The 16,715-nt window shown below is 45.9% G+C and overlaps 1 protein-coding gene across 3 annotated transcripts in view; it reads left to right on the top strand.

The window, feature by feature from the left end:
• The window catches only part of LOC148757826 (uncharacterized), a 279,544-nt gene that overhangs the window by 82,983 nt on the left and 179,846 nt on the right, over positions 1–16,715 (top strand). For all 3 annotated transcript variants that reach the window (XM_088798938.1, XM_088798939.1, XM_088798940.1), the window contains one exon: positions 8,083–8,259. In XM_088798938.1, coding sequence (XP_088655064.1) covers positions 8,083–8,259 — 177 coding nt within the window. The remainder of the gene's footprint in view (positions 1–8,082; positions 8,260–16,715) is intronic.

The following is a 16,715-nucleotide window of genomic DNA, read 5'->3' as shown; positions in this document are numbered from 1 at the left end:
TAACAAAGGGATGATAAAAGGCGACTCCAACTTCCTGTTCCGTGTGTAGTGATACGTGACGCATGCGTGACATGCTTTGTACAGCGAGTGGCTCATGGAGACATGACCACATGCCTGTGCTTGCTGGGTATTTTCCAGACATCCACTCAGTGGGTACTGTTATTCCCATTCCCACTGGTGGAGTTGAGTCTTGGTGTCAATAAGACGTTGATTGACGTTTACATGGCTAAGAAATATTGGCATTCTGCGTAATTTCAAACCACATCATATTTTTCACTACGTCCCAAGCATTCTCCTCATTCTGGCCTTTGTGCTCCTTCCTTTGCTAAATTCTTAACCAACCCAGAGCTGGGCTTCAGTGTCCCTCCTGTAAAATGCAAGGATCAGACCACATGAACTCGGGGGCCACTTCCAACCCTGCAATTCTATGATTTAACTGATGAATGAGGAAGCAAAGGATAGCATTAAAATAATAGAAATACAAGCCTTACCTCCATTTAATTGCAGTGCTTCAACAGGATCAGATCATTAAGATAATTAGCTGCAGTGTACAGTTTTTCCCCATGTATTGCATTTTCATTTTCTCTCTCTGTCCCCCTTTGAAAGTTCATTTGTGCAGGGCAAGCAGGGGGGCCTGATCAGAAACCCTCCTGTTCCGTGGCCCCAGTTTTGATTCAGGAGTAGCGCTGACAAACCGTTATTGATAAAGATAAGCCCCGGATTACAGGAACAAAAGCCCAACTCCTGGCATTAGCACTCAGCTGGCAGGAGACAAAAGGGGAGTGACTGGAAAACGGAATTTGAACACACCCTGATTTTTAAAGTTAGTCACAAGATCTTTTCTTCTTTCTCTCTGGGGAGATTATTACAGGGGAGCAGCAGATAGGCTCTGTGGCTTCCTTTTTCTTTGTTGGATGGTGACAAAACCAAGGCTACATGATCCCAATTTTGGTGGTAACATCTGCAGCGTCGTAGTCAGGAGTCGATTGGACATACTTCTCTTTACTACATCAGTCGCCCCATCAGAACCAATCAGGGAGTTGACCTTGGCCAGTCAAGTTCATGGAGCTTTGTCACTGCGTGTTTGATCTGGTGTTTATTGGCCTGGACGTGTCCAGTGAACATGTGCTGCAGTTGTCTTTGATCTTCACGCCCGACTCCATGGACAGCGGTGTTTGATGATGGAATAGTGGTTGCTGAGCTTCTTCCTGCTGGCCGTGGTGGCTTTTAGATTCGGGCTGCCTTGAGAGCCGTGGTGTCTTACCTGCTGGAATGTGGATGATTGAGGGGATTTGGTTATTGAGTGGACGCCTTTCAGCCCCTTCTTGCCCTTCAGAGCCTTTCCTTTGGCCTCAGTTTTAGGAGAGGCAATGGCTTCTTTCCTCACTTTCAGCACCATCTCGGTGAAAACATCATTTTCTTTTTGAAAATAACTTTCTCCCTGAATACAAGTAAATAAAATTAAAATTAAAACACTATTTGTGGTAGAAATTTTAGAAAATACTGACAGTTATTTAAAACGTTGTAAGCATATCACCAGATATAACCACTGATGCGTATGTTTGCGTGTATGTATTTCCTTCTGATTTTTTCTATAATGAATATATATATATATATATATATATATATATATATATATATCCCGATGGATATGCAGACTTGTATCTGGATTTTCATATGTGAACATTTCTCCACTGTCATTGTATATTCTTAAAAATGATGTTGATGGCTGCATCCTTCACGCATGGATCTGCTATGATGTACTTAGTCTTTTGTCCCACATTTAGCTTGTTTGTAGTTTTACCGTAATAGATGATGCTACTCTGAGTATCCTTGTACATTTATCTTGGCTCACATCTCCGACTGAGCTGGCAGGCATTTCTCCAGACTTCTGAAGGGTGGGAGTGAGTGTCCCATTTGCTCAAACCCAAAGCCTGACAAGCTCCTGACTCTGTTCTCTCCCTGATATTCTGTCCTCAGGAGAAACCTCAAGCTGTTTGGCAGGTGTTTGCAGACGTGCGTGATGTGGTCCCTTCCAAAACATCCAGAGCCTTCCCTGCATCTAGTTTATAATTCTGCCAGTTTAAATTGCCTATCGCATCTTCCTGTCCCATGCTGTTTCACACCTCCCTGCCTTAGCTTAGTGTTCCCAAAACTCTAGGCATTCAAATATCACCTTCACAATTTTACCATTTTCACATACCACCTGTACCACTATTTAGTTAATATTTATTTTTAAGATTTACTGTTACTTAAAAAGCAGAACTACAATAGGTGTGAAATCATGGGTTTGATGTATTGGACACATATGTATGTGTATATTTTGTTTTCTAATTCACATGAAAATAAATTCATAACTATTGAAATAAAAATAAAGGTTCCTCCTAAACCACCTGAAATTATCTTCCATGGTGGCACGTATTCCCTGCTTTGGGAAACACTGCATGAGCTCCATCTCCCTGGTGTATTATTCCCTCCTCTCTGATAGACTAACCCCCATACATCTCTTGAGTCCAAGGAAGTCTGCCCCGACACTAAGCTAAACCCCTCCTTTCTTGGGGTCCTTAGGTCCATTGTGCTTTTTTCATCTTAGCACTTAGCACACAGAATTGTAATTGTCTATTCTCTTATCCGCTTTACTCCCAAATAAGCTTTTATTGAACTCCTATATGTGCCAGGCTCTACGTGACGATGTAGTGATGGAGGAAAATGGCTACTGTACTTGAGGAGCTCAAAGCCTAGTGTTGTTTCTGCTTTGGCCATGGGGAACCAGGGAAAGGCCAACAATTTGTTCAAGTTCATAGGCTGGATTGCAAGCTGTGTCAGGGAAGGTTTCCATGTGGAGGTGACTCTGAGCTGAATTTACAAAAAAAGAAAAGTTTAGAAAATATCAGCAAAAATGACGTGAGATGTAGAAAAAAACATCCAAAGGACATACTAAATCCAACCACATCAATTATTCCATTAAACATTTCAATTAGAAGGCAAAGATTGTAAGATTGGGAAAAAAGAAAAAAAAATGAAAACAGATCCAAGTATGTGCTGTCTAGAAAATAAATACTTCAGACCCAAAGACACAAGTAGGTTGAATGTAAAAAGATTGAAAAAAAAAAAAAAAAAGATATGCCATCCAAACAATAACTGCAGGAGAGTTGGAATGGCTTATACTAACATTGGAAAAAAATTGACTTTAAAGTAAAAAATGTTACTAGAGACAAAGAGGAACATTTTAATGATGAAAAGGTCAATTCATTAGGAAGCTATAAAAATTATGAACAAATACACCTAACAACAGAATTCCAAACCTGAAACGATTGGAAGGAGAAATAGACAATTCAGCAATAATCATCGAGGACTTTAGTATCCCTTTCAATAGCTAATAGAAAATCTAATAAACAGAAAATCAGCAATACTGTCAACTAACCTGACCTAGCTGACTTCTACAAAACACTCCATACAACAACAGCAAGATACGCACACTTTGTAAGTGCACGTGGAACATTATCCATTTCCCATATGTTCGGCATAAGACAACTATCAATACATTTAAATAAAATAGAATTAAACACAATGCAGTAGAATTAAATAAATGCAGTAGAAATAAGTTTCAAATCAACCCCTTAAGGAAATTTGGGAAATCAGCCTTCACAAGGATTTGCAGCTTTAATTCACTTCGTATCGGTCGTCCAACAACATTTGAAGCCAAGAAATTAGTTTAAAATGGCTCTGGGTTAGTAGAACTTCCAAGAGTGTGGTATAAAGGCATGTACATTATTTCTGGAGGAGCTCACGTTTAACCCAGGCTTCCAATAATTCCCACTGATAAATTTCCAAGAAGTGGGAGCTGATGTTCAAACTTGCAAAACCCGCAAGGAATGAGCCACCTGGAGTGAGAGCCAAGTAGAAGAAGCAAGACTGAAGTGAATGAGCTCCTTGTGTCTTTCCATCCACTCCCTCTTCTCCTGGGCTTGGGCCTTCTGTGGATTCCCCAAGAGCCAGAAGCTCTTCCTGAAAACCGTCCATGATGAAGTGTCTTCTTCCATCTGAGGAGTAGCTCCGCCAAAGCTTTGCTCAGACGGGCATGCTAGGCAGGGTCCGACTCCCACCATTTCAAGTTTATCTCGTACAGTTCTTGTCACAATCAATAGTGGTTGAATTAAATAAGTCAACTAACGGTGAGAATTCCATGCACTGTAATGGGATTTGAGGGAAGCTGGCTCAGGATGTGGAGAGAGTTATTGATCTCCCTGAAATCACATCACTCAGACAACTATACATTCTATCATTCCTAAACGGGGAGCTGGGGCTTACATGACAATGAGATTGACTCAGAATTGACTGATTGACGGACTGATTGATTCTTTCATCCAACATACACATTTTTAATACCCCCTGTGGTGACAGACACTTTTCTGGGTTCTGGCGACACAGAGGTAAACAGAATATAATAAGTCCAAGGATCTCATTATCTAGTTGGGGGGAAGACTTGAAGAATGTATAAATAAATGTGTAAGTAAATGTGTGCGCTGATGAAGGGCTGTACAAAACGCTCTGTGTGCAGAGGGGCAGGGTGACAGGCTCTGCCTCTGACAATCAGGGTGAGCTTTGCGGAGGTGGTCATACTTGCTTACAGCCTTTTATAGTGACAGTGAGTTTGCCAGGCGGAGAAAGGAGTGAGGGTGGCGGAGGAAAAGGAAATCCTCAGGGTGGGCAACAGCACTTGTAGAATATGGGGATGGGAGAAGATGTGGCATTTGGGTACCGCTGAGAATTTCTCTGCAGCAGGGTGAACATTGGGAATGAATTCAGATGGTCCATTGGGACCAAGGGCTGCATATATCCAGTTCAGGGGTTCTCAGTGCCATTGTGCCCAGAACCATCCCGAGGAACCACGTCACTGGCTGGCACCTGGTGTCCTGACATAGAAATTCTGCAGAGGGGATTCAAGTTCAGAGTCAGGCCTGGAGGCTCAGACAGCAAGGTCAGCGACCTGTCCATGGTCACGCCGAAAGCGGCAGAGGCAGATCTTCCACTCTGGTCCCCTGGGTGATTGTTAGGGACACTGAGGTCCAGGCCAGTTGGTCCCAGCTGCCTGCTAGACTCCACACACTGTCACACATGCTGAGTTTCTTGGAGAGGCCGTGTCTTCCCCGGTCTGCCTCGGGGTAAGGGCTTGAAATTGGCTTCCTCCCAGCCTCATCTCTTCCTTAGATAATGACAAATCCCTTTTGCTTGCTCTCCATTATTTCATTGTAAACTAGAAAGTAATAAAGCGGGGCTGCAACTGGACTAATTAAATCAGCCATTACTAATCCCATCGATCCAGGGAAAGAGAGTCGCAGAGGGCTGCACGGGAGAGAGGCTTTTGATTCAGAATAAGCCGAATACATTTCCTTCACAATGTGGGGATTGAAGGGCAAAGAAGAAACGGCCCAGGATCTGGGATCTGAACTGTTGGGGGAGGGGCTGTGTGCCATGGATGGAGCAGAGATCCCACCTCTCCCACCTCTCATGGGATGGAGCTGGGCACAAAAGCACCTTGTTTCCTTCTCAGGACAAAAGGCAGGATGCCAGAGGAGAGGCTGTTGGAGTGAGAATATCAGTCTTTGTTCTGGGGAATGAAAGATGAGGGCTGGTCAGTACTAAAGGTGGTGGAAATCAATACACGTATAAATAAATAAGTATTTCAAAAGAGACCTGCAGAAACCCAGCAGGTGTGCTTTTATAGACCGCCTCACTGACGCTGGTCAACACGGAGTTTCCAAATACCTTTTCTGTCCGTCCTTTTTCTGTGGAAGGCCACTTTTGTCAGTCCTGTGGAGGCGCCCGGTTCCTCCCCAGCTGTGTCGTCAGTGTCACTTCCTGGCACCCCTTTGTGAACTGCTTTCCATTCCTTGAAGACACTAGAGTGATCCCCACCCCCTTGCCTTTACTGGTGCTACACCCTGGCCCCTTCCTCCAGTTTCTCCAAGTGTGATCTGTGCACCATCGCCTGGAAACAACCTGGGGACGTTGCTGGTTGTGCAGAAGCCAGATCTCAGCACGTTCCTGCTGAATCAGCTCAGGAGTCAGGCTTTTAGCAAACACGGTGGGCGATTTGGAGCAACACTGGGCTTTGGAACCACTGGCCGCCCTGTACGCTCTGTGTAGAAACACCTATTCATCTGTCTCTTCACAGCTTTAGCGTTTTGAAATATGGACAGGACACACCACTGCTGTCCATTTAGAAACGGCCAAAAGCATTTTTATTTGATTCCAGCATATTGTAAACTTCTGCAGAAAGAAGACAATGAATTGTAAGGTCCACTTCAAAAGCCTCAAAAATCTCAACCACTGATAGATTTTATAGTGCTTGGAGAACAAACACCTAAAGAGGAAGAAAAAAGAATTTGTTTTAAACTGTGTGAGCTGGAGTTCTGTTGTGCCCAAAATGAATAACAGAAGAGTTTATGAGCTAGCACTGCCTCTTACCTTAGCGATATTTTATGACTTTCCAAAGTAAGCTAACGTGTATTTTACAAGCTTTGACAGTCATACAAACATGAAGATTTACAAGATAAGTGGGTAAAGACTGACTCTGTAATCAAATAATTTGACCATAAAAGAGTCCTTGCCTTTCGGGTGGATATCGGTCAGGTTTTCTGATTGCCCAGCACCCTCTCTGTGCCGGGGGTTATTCTGCCATCTGAGTTTCCTGTCACCGAGGTTGAAACCAGGAATCTCAAATTCACAGCCTCCCTTGCAGCTAGGATTCAGACCATCTGTGCTTTTAACAAGTTGTGCTGATCATTAGCTCCTGCACGAGAGAGAGCCACGGAACTCACACTCCTGCCGTGACGCGTTTTGCTGCAGAAGGTGGTGGCAGAAGCACCCAGGCTTAGAAGGGTCTTGGGAGCAGGTCAGTTTCCTGGTGTAGAAGCCCCTTGCACCGGACGCCATCAATTCCCGGCAGTGCACAAACTGGTACATCTCATATTTTCCAGTGCCAGTATCCTTACCCGGGCTGTTAAGGACGTTGCTTCTGGAAGCTGAAGCTTGTCTGGCTCCCTGCTCTCCCTGCCCGACGCTGAGCTGCCCCTCTGTCCACTCTACTTTGTCTAATATCACCCTTAATACGATGATCAAACTCAGGAAATTCACATCGCTACAGTTCTGTCGCCCCAATCTACAGACCTTAATCAGACTGTACCGCTTGAACCACTAATGTTCTTTAGCACAAAAGGAAGCAACATTACCTTCTGGTCCAGGGTCCAGTCTAGGAACATGCATCACACTTAGTTGTCGTGTATCTTTCGTCTCCTTCAATCTGGAATGGTTCCTCAGCATTGTGTTCTACCATGACTCGTCTCTTGTTGAGAGTGCTGACAGGTGTTCGGTTTTGTAGAAGGTGCCTCCGTTTGGGTTTCCTCACAATTATAGTCTCGCCTTGCATTATCCGTGGGAACACCACAGACGTGCTGTTGTGTTCTCGGGGCCTCGTGTCAGGACGCACGTGACAGCGATTAGTCCCATTACTCATGCTGTTTCTTGGTTGACTTGTTAAGGTGGGGATGGCCAGGTGTCTCCACTGTAAAGATCCTATTTTCCCTTCCTGATTAGTATGCATCGCCAGTCCTGTAAGCCGCTTCTTCCTTGCTGCATCAGTCAGACCCAGCTCTGTGTCTTGCATCTAAGAGCTCAGCAACATCTCTCTTTACCATGAAAGTGAAAGGAAAGCCATGGAGGACATTTTCTACGTTGGATCAATAGCAGAACATGCTGAAATCCTGCTTTCAATCAATCAACATGGAGGGCAGAAGCTTTGTTTGGTTACATTTCCTTATCCACGTATCCTAAAATATTTGACAGCACAGCCTCTGGATAACAAGCACTCTTTAATCTGAGTGAGTCGCCTCATAGGTGCCCTATACCTAAATGCTGATTCTTTTCTTGCAGGAAGGCTCCCCTTTATGATGACTCTTCTGCTGTCTCAAGGAGGGGCTTACGTTAGCCACAGCCACGGAGCAGTGCGTCCTCCAAGAGGCTTCCTGCCCATCTGCGGTGTGTTGACCACCCCTCCTCTGTGCTCCTTCTCTGCTACAGGTGTGATGCCTCAGGGTACCTGGACGTCTGCCTGTGGACCTCTCTGAGTAGACTGTCACCCTGTGGCGACAGGGAATTTGCCGTCTTCACTTCTGCATGCTCATCACCTGGCACAGCATCTCCCTCGGGCGGAGAGACGAGTGGCTGCTGGTGGAAGCAAAGAATCTGTGGAAGAAGGTAGGACGGCAGCACGTTGCGGTGGCCCATTAAGGTTAGTCCTTGGGAAGTATTCAGAAGCCTGGTTCCGCCAGCGCTGTTCTGCCTTCTCTCACTGCGCACCTCTTTGTATTTACGCATAAATGTTATGGAGATTTACTCAGGGAAGTGGCATGCTGTGTCTAGGTTATAGGCCGCGTCTCTTTGGCCGCACTGGAGGAAGGGTGGGAAGAGGCAAGACTCAGGCAGGGAGCCCATTGTGTGGACTCTTCTCTAGTCCAGGTAAGAGGTGGAGGACAGAGGGAATGGGGGATATTTTAGAAGGTAATAAAAATGCTACTGCTCGTCAGTGGCCACCTCTGTTCCGGGCTCTTGTGTACACTGTTTCTGTTCTTCATAACAGCCCTGAACCCTGTTTAGCACTGCCTTTCCTCGTGAGGAAATGGAAGCTGCTAGGTTTGTCTACAAACCCAGAGCTAGTGAGGGGCATCTGGCTCTAAAGCCCATGCACATCCCGTCAGCCTCACTCTGACCTGGACACTCACCTTATGGCCTCAGTTGTGCCTCTGAAAACCCTGACATGGCCGCACAGGATAGACATAGCCTTGTGGTTGGGACTCTCTGCTCCCCATCTGTCCTGGTCAGGGGCAGGCGTTGCATATGTGGCCAATCTAAAGTTGAGTGGTGACTGCAAATCCATTGTACCCTGGGAGCTGGGATGAAATCCAGGCTTCTTGCACCCTACGAGTATGCAGGCGTAAACAAAAGAAAGGTGAGAGATTAGACAGAGCTCGTGTATTTTATCATCCACCCTGGGGACCTGGGACAGGCACACTCGCGGTGCTCTATTCAGTCTCACCGTGAGTCTTTGCCTGCTGGGCCTAGAGGCTAGCCGGGCACCCAGGGGCACGGTTCAGGGAGACACCTGCTCACACTAAGGGTTGTGGGCCTGGCGGACCTCACCCAGTCCAGGCCCTGCCGGACTGTCATGGTAGGCTGTGCAGGGAGGTTAGGAATGGACATTCTGTGTGGCCCTTGCTAGTGGATTCTGTAAGTGTCCCCCAAGTCTTTCTCATTTTCCACTGGGTTACTTCTCCTTCCAATATTAATTAATATTTCAGGAAACCTTGATGTTTGACGCTAAACCTTGTGATTTTGACTATGTGACCAGATCTCTGAAGATCCATGTCATACGATCATTTGTAACTTTGGGGAGGCAAAATTTGAATTTCATGGGCTGCGAGACCGGCTTGCCCGAGCAAACGCTTGGCTGGTGAGCGAGGCAGGTGGCCTCATCCCGGCTCACCTCGGCCGTGTGACACCTACGCATACCATGCAATAATGAAGAACGGCTGCCGCCAGTTCCCAAATGTGTGTTGTGGGCCAGACACTGTGGGACATGCTCCACGGGCATGAGCTCACTGATTCCTCCCAAAAGCCTTGTGAAATGGGGTCTCATTTTACAGAGAAAAGGAAGCTTGGCCTGTAGTGTCAGCGGCAGCCATGGCAGAGTCAGGATTCACACCCAGCTCCGTTCCCCAGCAAAGCCTGTGCTTCACATTGCTGCAGAGATCACGGTGCTGTTTCTTTCCAGGCTCAGGAAGGGTCACCGTTAAGTTGACTGCCATTAGGCTGTCACGGCATCCTTTATTCAACAAATATTGCCTGAGCTCCTTCCGTGTGCCAGGCTCTGTTCCTTGAATGGTGTTATTACCTAAGTGAACACAAAGGGACACACAACCCTGCTCATAGGGCTTCTTTTCAAGTGGGTAGGACAGGTAGTAAATTACATAACAACAGACATAGTCTTTGTTGGATGGTGACAAGTGCTATGGAGAAAAATAAAGCAGAAACAGGGCATGGAGTGTAGGGCAGGGCTGGTGGGGGCAGTGGTTCAGTTTTAAGTAAGGGGGACAGGGACCCCCACACATACACACAGAGGACAAAGGCGTAGTGGTAAGGGAATGTGCTGTGCACTGGGTAGAATGTTCCAGAAAGAGGAATGGCAATGTGTTGTCCCTGACACAGGCAGTGCCTGGACTGTTCAAGGACAGCCGTAAGGCCAGTGTGGCTGGGGTGTGAGACTGAGAAGAGGGTGTCGGGAGAGGAGGCCAGACATTCCACGGGGATGAACCGCAAGAGGCCAGCGGCTGTTCTGTGACTTTAGCTTCTACTGTGAGGGAGATGGGACCTTGGGGAGATTTGCAGCAGACCAGTGACTTGCTATGACCAGTGATTTGAGTCCACATGGAGAATTGACTAAAGGGGAGCAAAGACAGGAAGAAATGGGTCCAGGTGGGAAGCCATTGCATTGCAGGCATCTGCTGGAGAGATGATGATGGCCTGGACCCATGGTTTGGTGGGGGTGATGACCAGTGGTCAGACTGGATGTAATTTGAAGGCACAGCCATCAGAATTTGCTGACCAGTTGGATGCAGTTTCAAGGTTAAGTTCATTTCAGTGACAGAATTTATGTAAATCACTTTTGAATGTCCTTCATGCTATCTTAAAAGGCTCACTTAAGGTCTAACAGGGGCTCCTTCGGTATTTTGGTTATACTTTACGACATTTGGAGGAGGAAACAACTTACCACCGCCGTTGTGGAGATTAGCCAAGATCTTGGCTGGTAACCTCACAGGTGTCTAAAGTACACGTGACTCTTACCTGGTCTTGGACTTGGCTCAGGGACAGGGACCAAGAAGATGCTGCGAGGATCTAAGAAACTGAAGCAGTAGCTCATCTCCGAGGAGGTGAGAAGCCAGCAACTGTACTGGCAACAAGCTGAGGTGGTGACAGCCGCCTTCTGTGCTGGGAAAAGCGGGAACCTGTTGTTCCAAGAAGATGGTGCCTGTGGAGGAGGCGGGGAGCCCATCTTGGCAGCACAGACCCGCACATGTCTTGAAGTTTTAAAGCAGCAGATTTAAGAAGAGTCGTATGTCTCAGAACAGTAAGAGCAGGGCTGGGGAGCCCAGACTCAGCTCTGCCAGCCAAGCTGGCTAGAAGGAAACGCCTCTGCAAGGGCACCGTGGTTACCTGTTTGTGCAGTGTCCTCTGTGGACACCCACTATCTGCTATGGCATTTCCAGGTATCCCATCCCTGGCCGTAGGGAAAAGTTCTCTAGATTTAGAGTTAGAAATCCTCATTTCAAATCCCTTCTCTGTCACCTCCTAGCTTTGGGAATTTGAACAAATAATCCCTTTAAATTCTGCTTTTTCACCTGTACACAGGGCACATAGAATATATCACTGATCACCCGTATTTGGTGCCCCTTCCTGAAAAGGGATTACACTTGTGACCATGTGATTTTCTTTGACCCATGAAATGTATGCAAAAGTGCATTTGACCCTTCTGGGTCTTTGAACCTTTAAAGTTCTCTGGGTTGCTTGTTACCATGGCATAACCTAGCCTATACTGACTGACGCAAATGGAAACAATAATCTCTTTTCATGCGTATAGCACAGAATCGTCTTGAGGACTGGACGTAATTCTTCCCCGTCTCTCTGGAACATCCCAGGCTAACTCTTATTTACACCCTAGGTGTCCGCTGAAATGTTGCTTTCTCAAAGGGGTTCCTTCCTGAACCCCTCAATTAATTAGTGCCAGGCACAGAGGGAGTGCTCAAAAACAAATGCATATGACCCACAGAGTACCCGGCCCAGTCATGGCAGCCTACTTTTCTCTTTTCACCACCAAATCTTTCTTTATAATAGTTCTCCTCTTCACTCAGGGGCTCCAATATTGTAGGAAAGATTTCTGTCTGCCAAACAAACTGCGTTTATTACAAAGCAATTCATCTGACCACTTCTTATTACTCAAAGACACACGTAGCTACTGATACGAGTTTCAATCAATAGGAGATAATCACCATGACCACAGCAATGGACACAGTTCCAGCCCCAAGTGAAACAAATGCAGGTTGGCATTTGTACAGCTTTACAGAATCCTCGACCAACAGTTGCTTTAACCAAAAGGATGTATAATGTTTATTTAATAAGAGGTCCTGAGGGAGGCATTTTTGGGGTTGGTTAGTCAGTTCAACAATGCTATCAAGGACTCTGGCTCTTTCTATCTTTTGCCTCTACCATCCTTCGCCTGCTCTTCATGCTGTTGCCCCCTGACTTTCCCAAGATGTCTGCAGCTGCTCCAGGGATCGTGAATACAATTGAGGCAGAGTAAAGGGGCAGAGCTAGTTAGCTTTTCTCTCCTGTCTGTTGCTTTCACCAAGAAATCGAAAGCTTCCCGACTATACGTTTCCTTCATTAGAACTGGAATAGGTGGCCACCTGTAGCTGCAAGGGATTCTGGGAAAATGAGTATCTGGAAAAGGATCCTGGGAGTCATCCTGGGTCATGACCTGGGCCTGGCACACGGCCATCCTGGGTATAGTGTGGGTCCATTAGCAAGAGACCAAGTGGGGAGAACAGCTTCTGGGTAAGCAATAAAGAGTGTGTGCTGTGTCTGCTGTAGGTAATGAGAGCTCAGGGCCAAATGACATCTTCTGCATCCAGTTAGTCAAACCCACTTGTCTAACAGATGAAGAATACACACTGAGGGGAACTGTCCAAGGTCTCATCATGATTTAGGGGCAGATCAGGGTTAAAATACAAGTCCTCAAGATCTCACTCTTTGAAAGAAAGAATCTAAACCCATAACCCAGGCAAGTTGCCCAGGATAAGCCAAGGGTCTGACCCTGAGTGTCTCTAGGGGGGAATAGCACAAGGCAGGTGACCTGGCTTTCCACTGTAGTTCTGTTTCTATCTCTGCCTTTGGGTGAATTATGTAATCCATTTAAGGCTTAGTTTTGTTTTAGCCGTCTTTATTGAATTTGATTTTCTGGGTCTCAGATGAGGAAACTGAGACCCAGAGAACTGAAATGATTTGCCTAAGTTAGGCAGCTTGTGAGTGGCAGGGCAAGGACTAGAGAAACTCAGGAAATCTGATATCCTTTCGGTGTTTTCTCTCTGACAGCAGTGTTGGGAAGAGTTTCAAGGACGACCTGAGTAAGGGGTTGGGGCCAGCCACCCTCTTTGTTGTTTAGAGGTGACAATTCATTGTGTGAGGGGAAATCATTGTGTGAGAGGAACAGTTTTAGCTGTTCAGACATGGACTTATAAAACTTGTTTCTCAAGTTGTGTTTATAAGGTGACCATGGATAAGTGAAGAAATCTGGACATCATGAAATATTGCAGGAAATACCCGTGTTAATCTATGCATCAATGAATTAATTACCCACTGCTGCAGTAACGGGGAATGGTCAGACCAGGACCATTTTGATTTTTAATAAGAATAGAGAATGCCAGCTCTGGCAGTGATTCTGTCCCCTGTATAATCATTGCAATCTCCAGGAGATTTTTAAAAAAATGCAGATTCCAGGGCTTCATCCGTTGGAAAGCACAAACAGGACCTACGAAAGTGTATCTTTACAGAGTTTTCTCAGGAGATTCTGATAATCAGCCTAGTATTTCAGTCATCTAGTGGATAGGCAGGGATCTCTTGAAACAGCCCTTGGACATTTTTGTATTGTGGCTTCTTTGCTTTGCTCTCAGACAAAATGTGTGTTAGCACCAAACAGGTGGCTGTAACTCAGGGATGACCAGATGGTTCAAACTGCTAAACTTCTCACTGTTACCCATGGGACTAGTTTGCATTTGCCTTAAAATATATAATTTGAAAAACAATATATGGTTCCTTATTAAGGGAGCTAAAAGTAAGCATTGAGTACTGTTACTATTCTAGTCAAATAGCAGATGCTATCAAAACAACATTTACAAGATACTGAGGCTGACCCCATGAAATGTAACCCATCCTCACTTTAGATCCGTGGTTCTCAGCAGAGATGGGGGTACAGTTGATCATTCTTTTGGTTGTCACGGTTGAGTGGGGTGGTGGTGCTGGCCTCTAGTGGGTAGACACCAGGGAGGTGCTATACATCCTGCAGGGCACACAACTGGCCCCCCAACAAAGAATTATCGGGTCGCAACGTTGATAGTGCTAAGACTGAGGAATCTTGCTTAAGAGGCTCTAATTCAGGCTTCAGTATAATTCCCTCATTGCCTGTCCTTCAGCTTGGCATTTGTGTGTGTGTGCACGCGTGTGTGTGCGTGCATGCATGTGTGTGCGTGCATAAGCACACGTGTGTGAGATGGGAGTGAAAACATCCGTTACTCTAGGACATCCTTGCATGAGTCCATGTGTGAGTCTTTAGGCCTTGCTGGGGCAGACTTTTGGGCATTCCATTTGTATGTGGCCATGGCAGCCACCAGGTAACCAGTTGACTCCTCTTTGGGTGCTGCAGAGACCTCCCGGACTGCTGTCATCCCTCAGGTGTGGTCCTTGAACTGCCCTTTCCCAAGGTGAACCACCAGCTGCATCTGACTACTCTCATTATTCTGCTAAGAGACCTCACTCCCGCCCCCTCCTCTCTGGCCTGTGTCAGCATCTACTTGTAGTTTCTTGTCAATCAGTCTTTACCGGAAAATACTTTGTTTTTGAAGGGCTTGGAAGAAACCCTTCAAATTTGAAAAATGCAACCAAACACAGAAGGTGTTTAAGGCATATGCACTAGGAAGTGCATATTCCAGAAGCACATGGCAGAGTTGAAAAAGTTCTGCCCAGGGAGCCAGGGATCCCAGGTTAGAGGTCACCATTCACCAGCAACTTGCTGTGTGGCCTTGGGCAAGTTACTTCCTTTCTCTGGTCCTCATTTTACCCTCTGTGCAATAGATACCTAGTTGAGAAGAGTCGTCAGGTCCCTTCTTAGACTGACATTGAAAACTCTGAAGTTGGCAGAAGTCCCCCTGACAAGGACCCACGGACAAACCAGACAGAGTACATCCTGTCAGCCACAACCTGCACTCGTGTTTCTTCATAAATGCTAAGAGAAATGTTCAGGCTTATCATTCTGGCAGAATCCTACACCCACACCGATGGATGTCAATTTTGGCATTTATTAGAGTGCCAGTAAATCTTAAAAACAATAAATATCTCATTACTCTCCTGATGAGGTGTCTTTAAGTGCTATTTCAAAATGCCTGTTGTCGCTGTGCTGGATTTATATCAGGAACTCATTTTAATCTTACAATCTTTCATCTTTTGCAAGCACCTTGTTGGACGCTAATCAGATGCCTGTAAGTCCCTTAGAGAAACCGGTGAGGAGGCTGAAGGGGGCACCCCAGGGAAAGCACTGTCCTTCATCCTGATGGGTTTAGAAGCTGATTTCCTGACCTGTGACTGTCAGTGGAAATGATACAAACTCTGGATTAATATCCCACTTCTCACTGCTTCACAGGCTGGCGGGGTCATCTTGGTCAAACTAATACAACTTCTCCGAGCCTTAGTCTTCTCATCTGTAAAATGGGGATGGTGGTTTCTTGGCAGCGTTCAGGTTAAGAGTAAATGAGTTGACACATATACAGCACCTCTTCCAATGACTGGAATAGAGTAGAGGCTGAGAAAGCACTGACCTATTAACAGGGTCGTTACCCTGAAGAAAGAATTGAGAGCTCCTACTCAGAAAACCCTGGAGGCCAATGTCAGGAGCTGTAAATCAAGTCCTCTTCTGTTTTAGTACTGAATTAACAACCAGGCTGCGGGGGAAATGGAACAATTAAATATTTAAACCAAACATTTAATTTTTAAACATGAACATTCTTTTTATAACTTGGACTGCTCTTCAAGGCCTGTGGAAATTTCCCCGAGCCTCTGTTATCGGCCATCTTCGTGGTATATGCTAAAGAACTCTGCTAACCTTGCGTGCTTCTGAGCTTGGCAGGCGATGATACATTGGTTTTATTCAGAAGAAGGCACATTTGTGTCATAATAATGATATTACTGGCAAGTTTCTATAAAGAAAGAGGAGTAAATCCCTGTATAATAAAAATGCAACTAAATCTGAAAGGAAGGAAATTATTTCATGGAACGCCTTTGATTCACGCTCTCCTTCAGACACCATGCAGGCTTTTTATACGTTATCTCTTTTAAATAGCACAAAAAACCTCAGCGAGGTTCTCACTGTAATTATCTTTTTGTCCATAAGAAACTGAGGTTTAGGAAGGCTAATTAAGTAACCCGGGGTCATGCATTTGATAGTGGACATTTCTGCTTTGCCACTCTAGCATCCATACGCTCTTCTTCCTGCAGGGACCTCTGAGGTTTGCTTGGAGAGCCACTGTCCCTGCCCCCTGCTTGTTGTTGCTGTTGCTGCTGGAATTAAATCCACCTGTAGCTCCTGTGTACCCAGGCTCATGGCGGCGTCTCTTACGGTGGCCGCCGTGGTTGGTTCAGGAGTAGACATGGGAACCAATAGATGCCAAATAGATGCAGCAAGATGTGGCTGGGATCCTGGAAGGGGGTGGTAATGCTACTCTTGACCGTCTTGCCACCAGGAAGGGAGAGCCTGGTGAGGAAAAAGCTGGTAGAAGCTGAGAGAAAGAGCTAGTGTAGTTGAGTCTCTGGGTGCATCACTCCTCGTTAAGTAA

The sequence above is a fragment of the Rhinolophus sinicus genome, chromosome 6, assembly GCF_057876585.1.
Source record: "Rhinolophus sinicus isolate RSI-liver-muscle chromosome 6, RSI-T2T, whole genome shotgun sequence".
Taxonomy (NCBI): domain Eukaryota; kingdom Metazoa; phylum Chordata; class Mammalia; order Chiroptera; family Rhinolophidae; genus Rhinolophus; species Rhinolophus sinicus.
The sequence above is the reverse complement of the archived record's forward strand: the minus strand, read 5'-3'. Positions and strand labels throughout refer to the sequence as shown.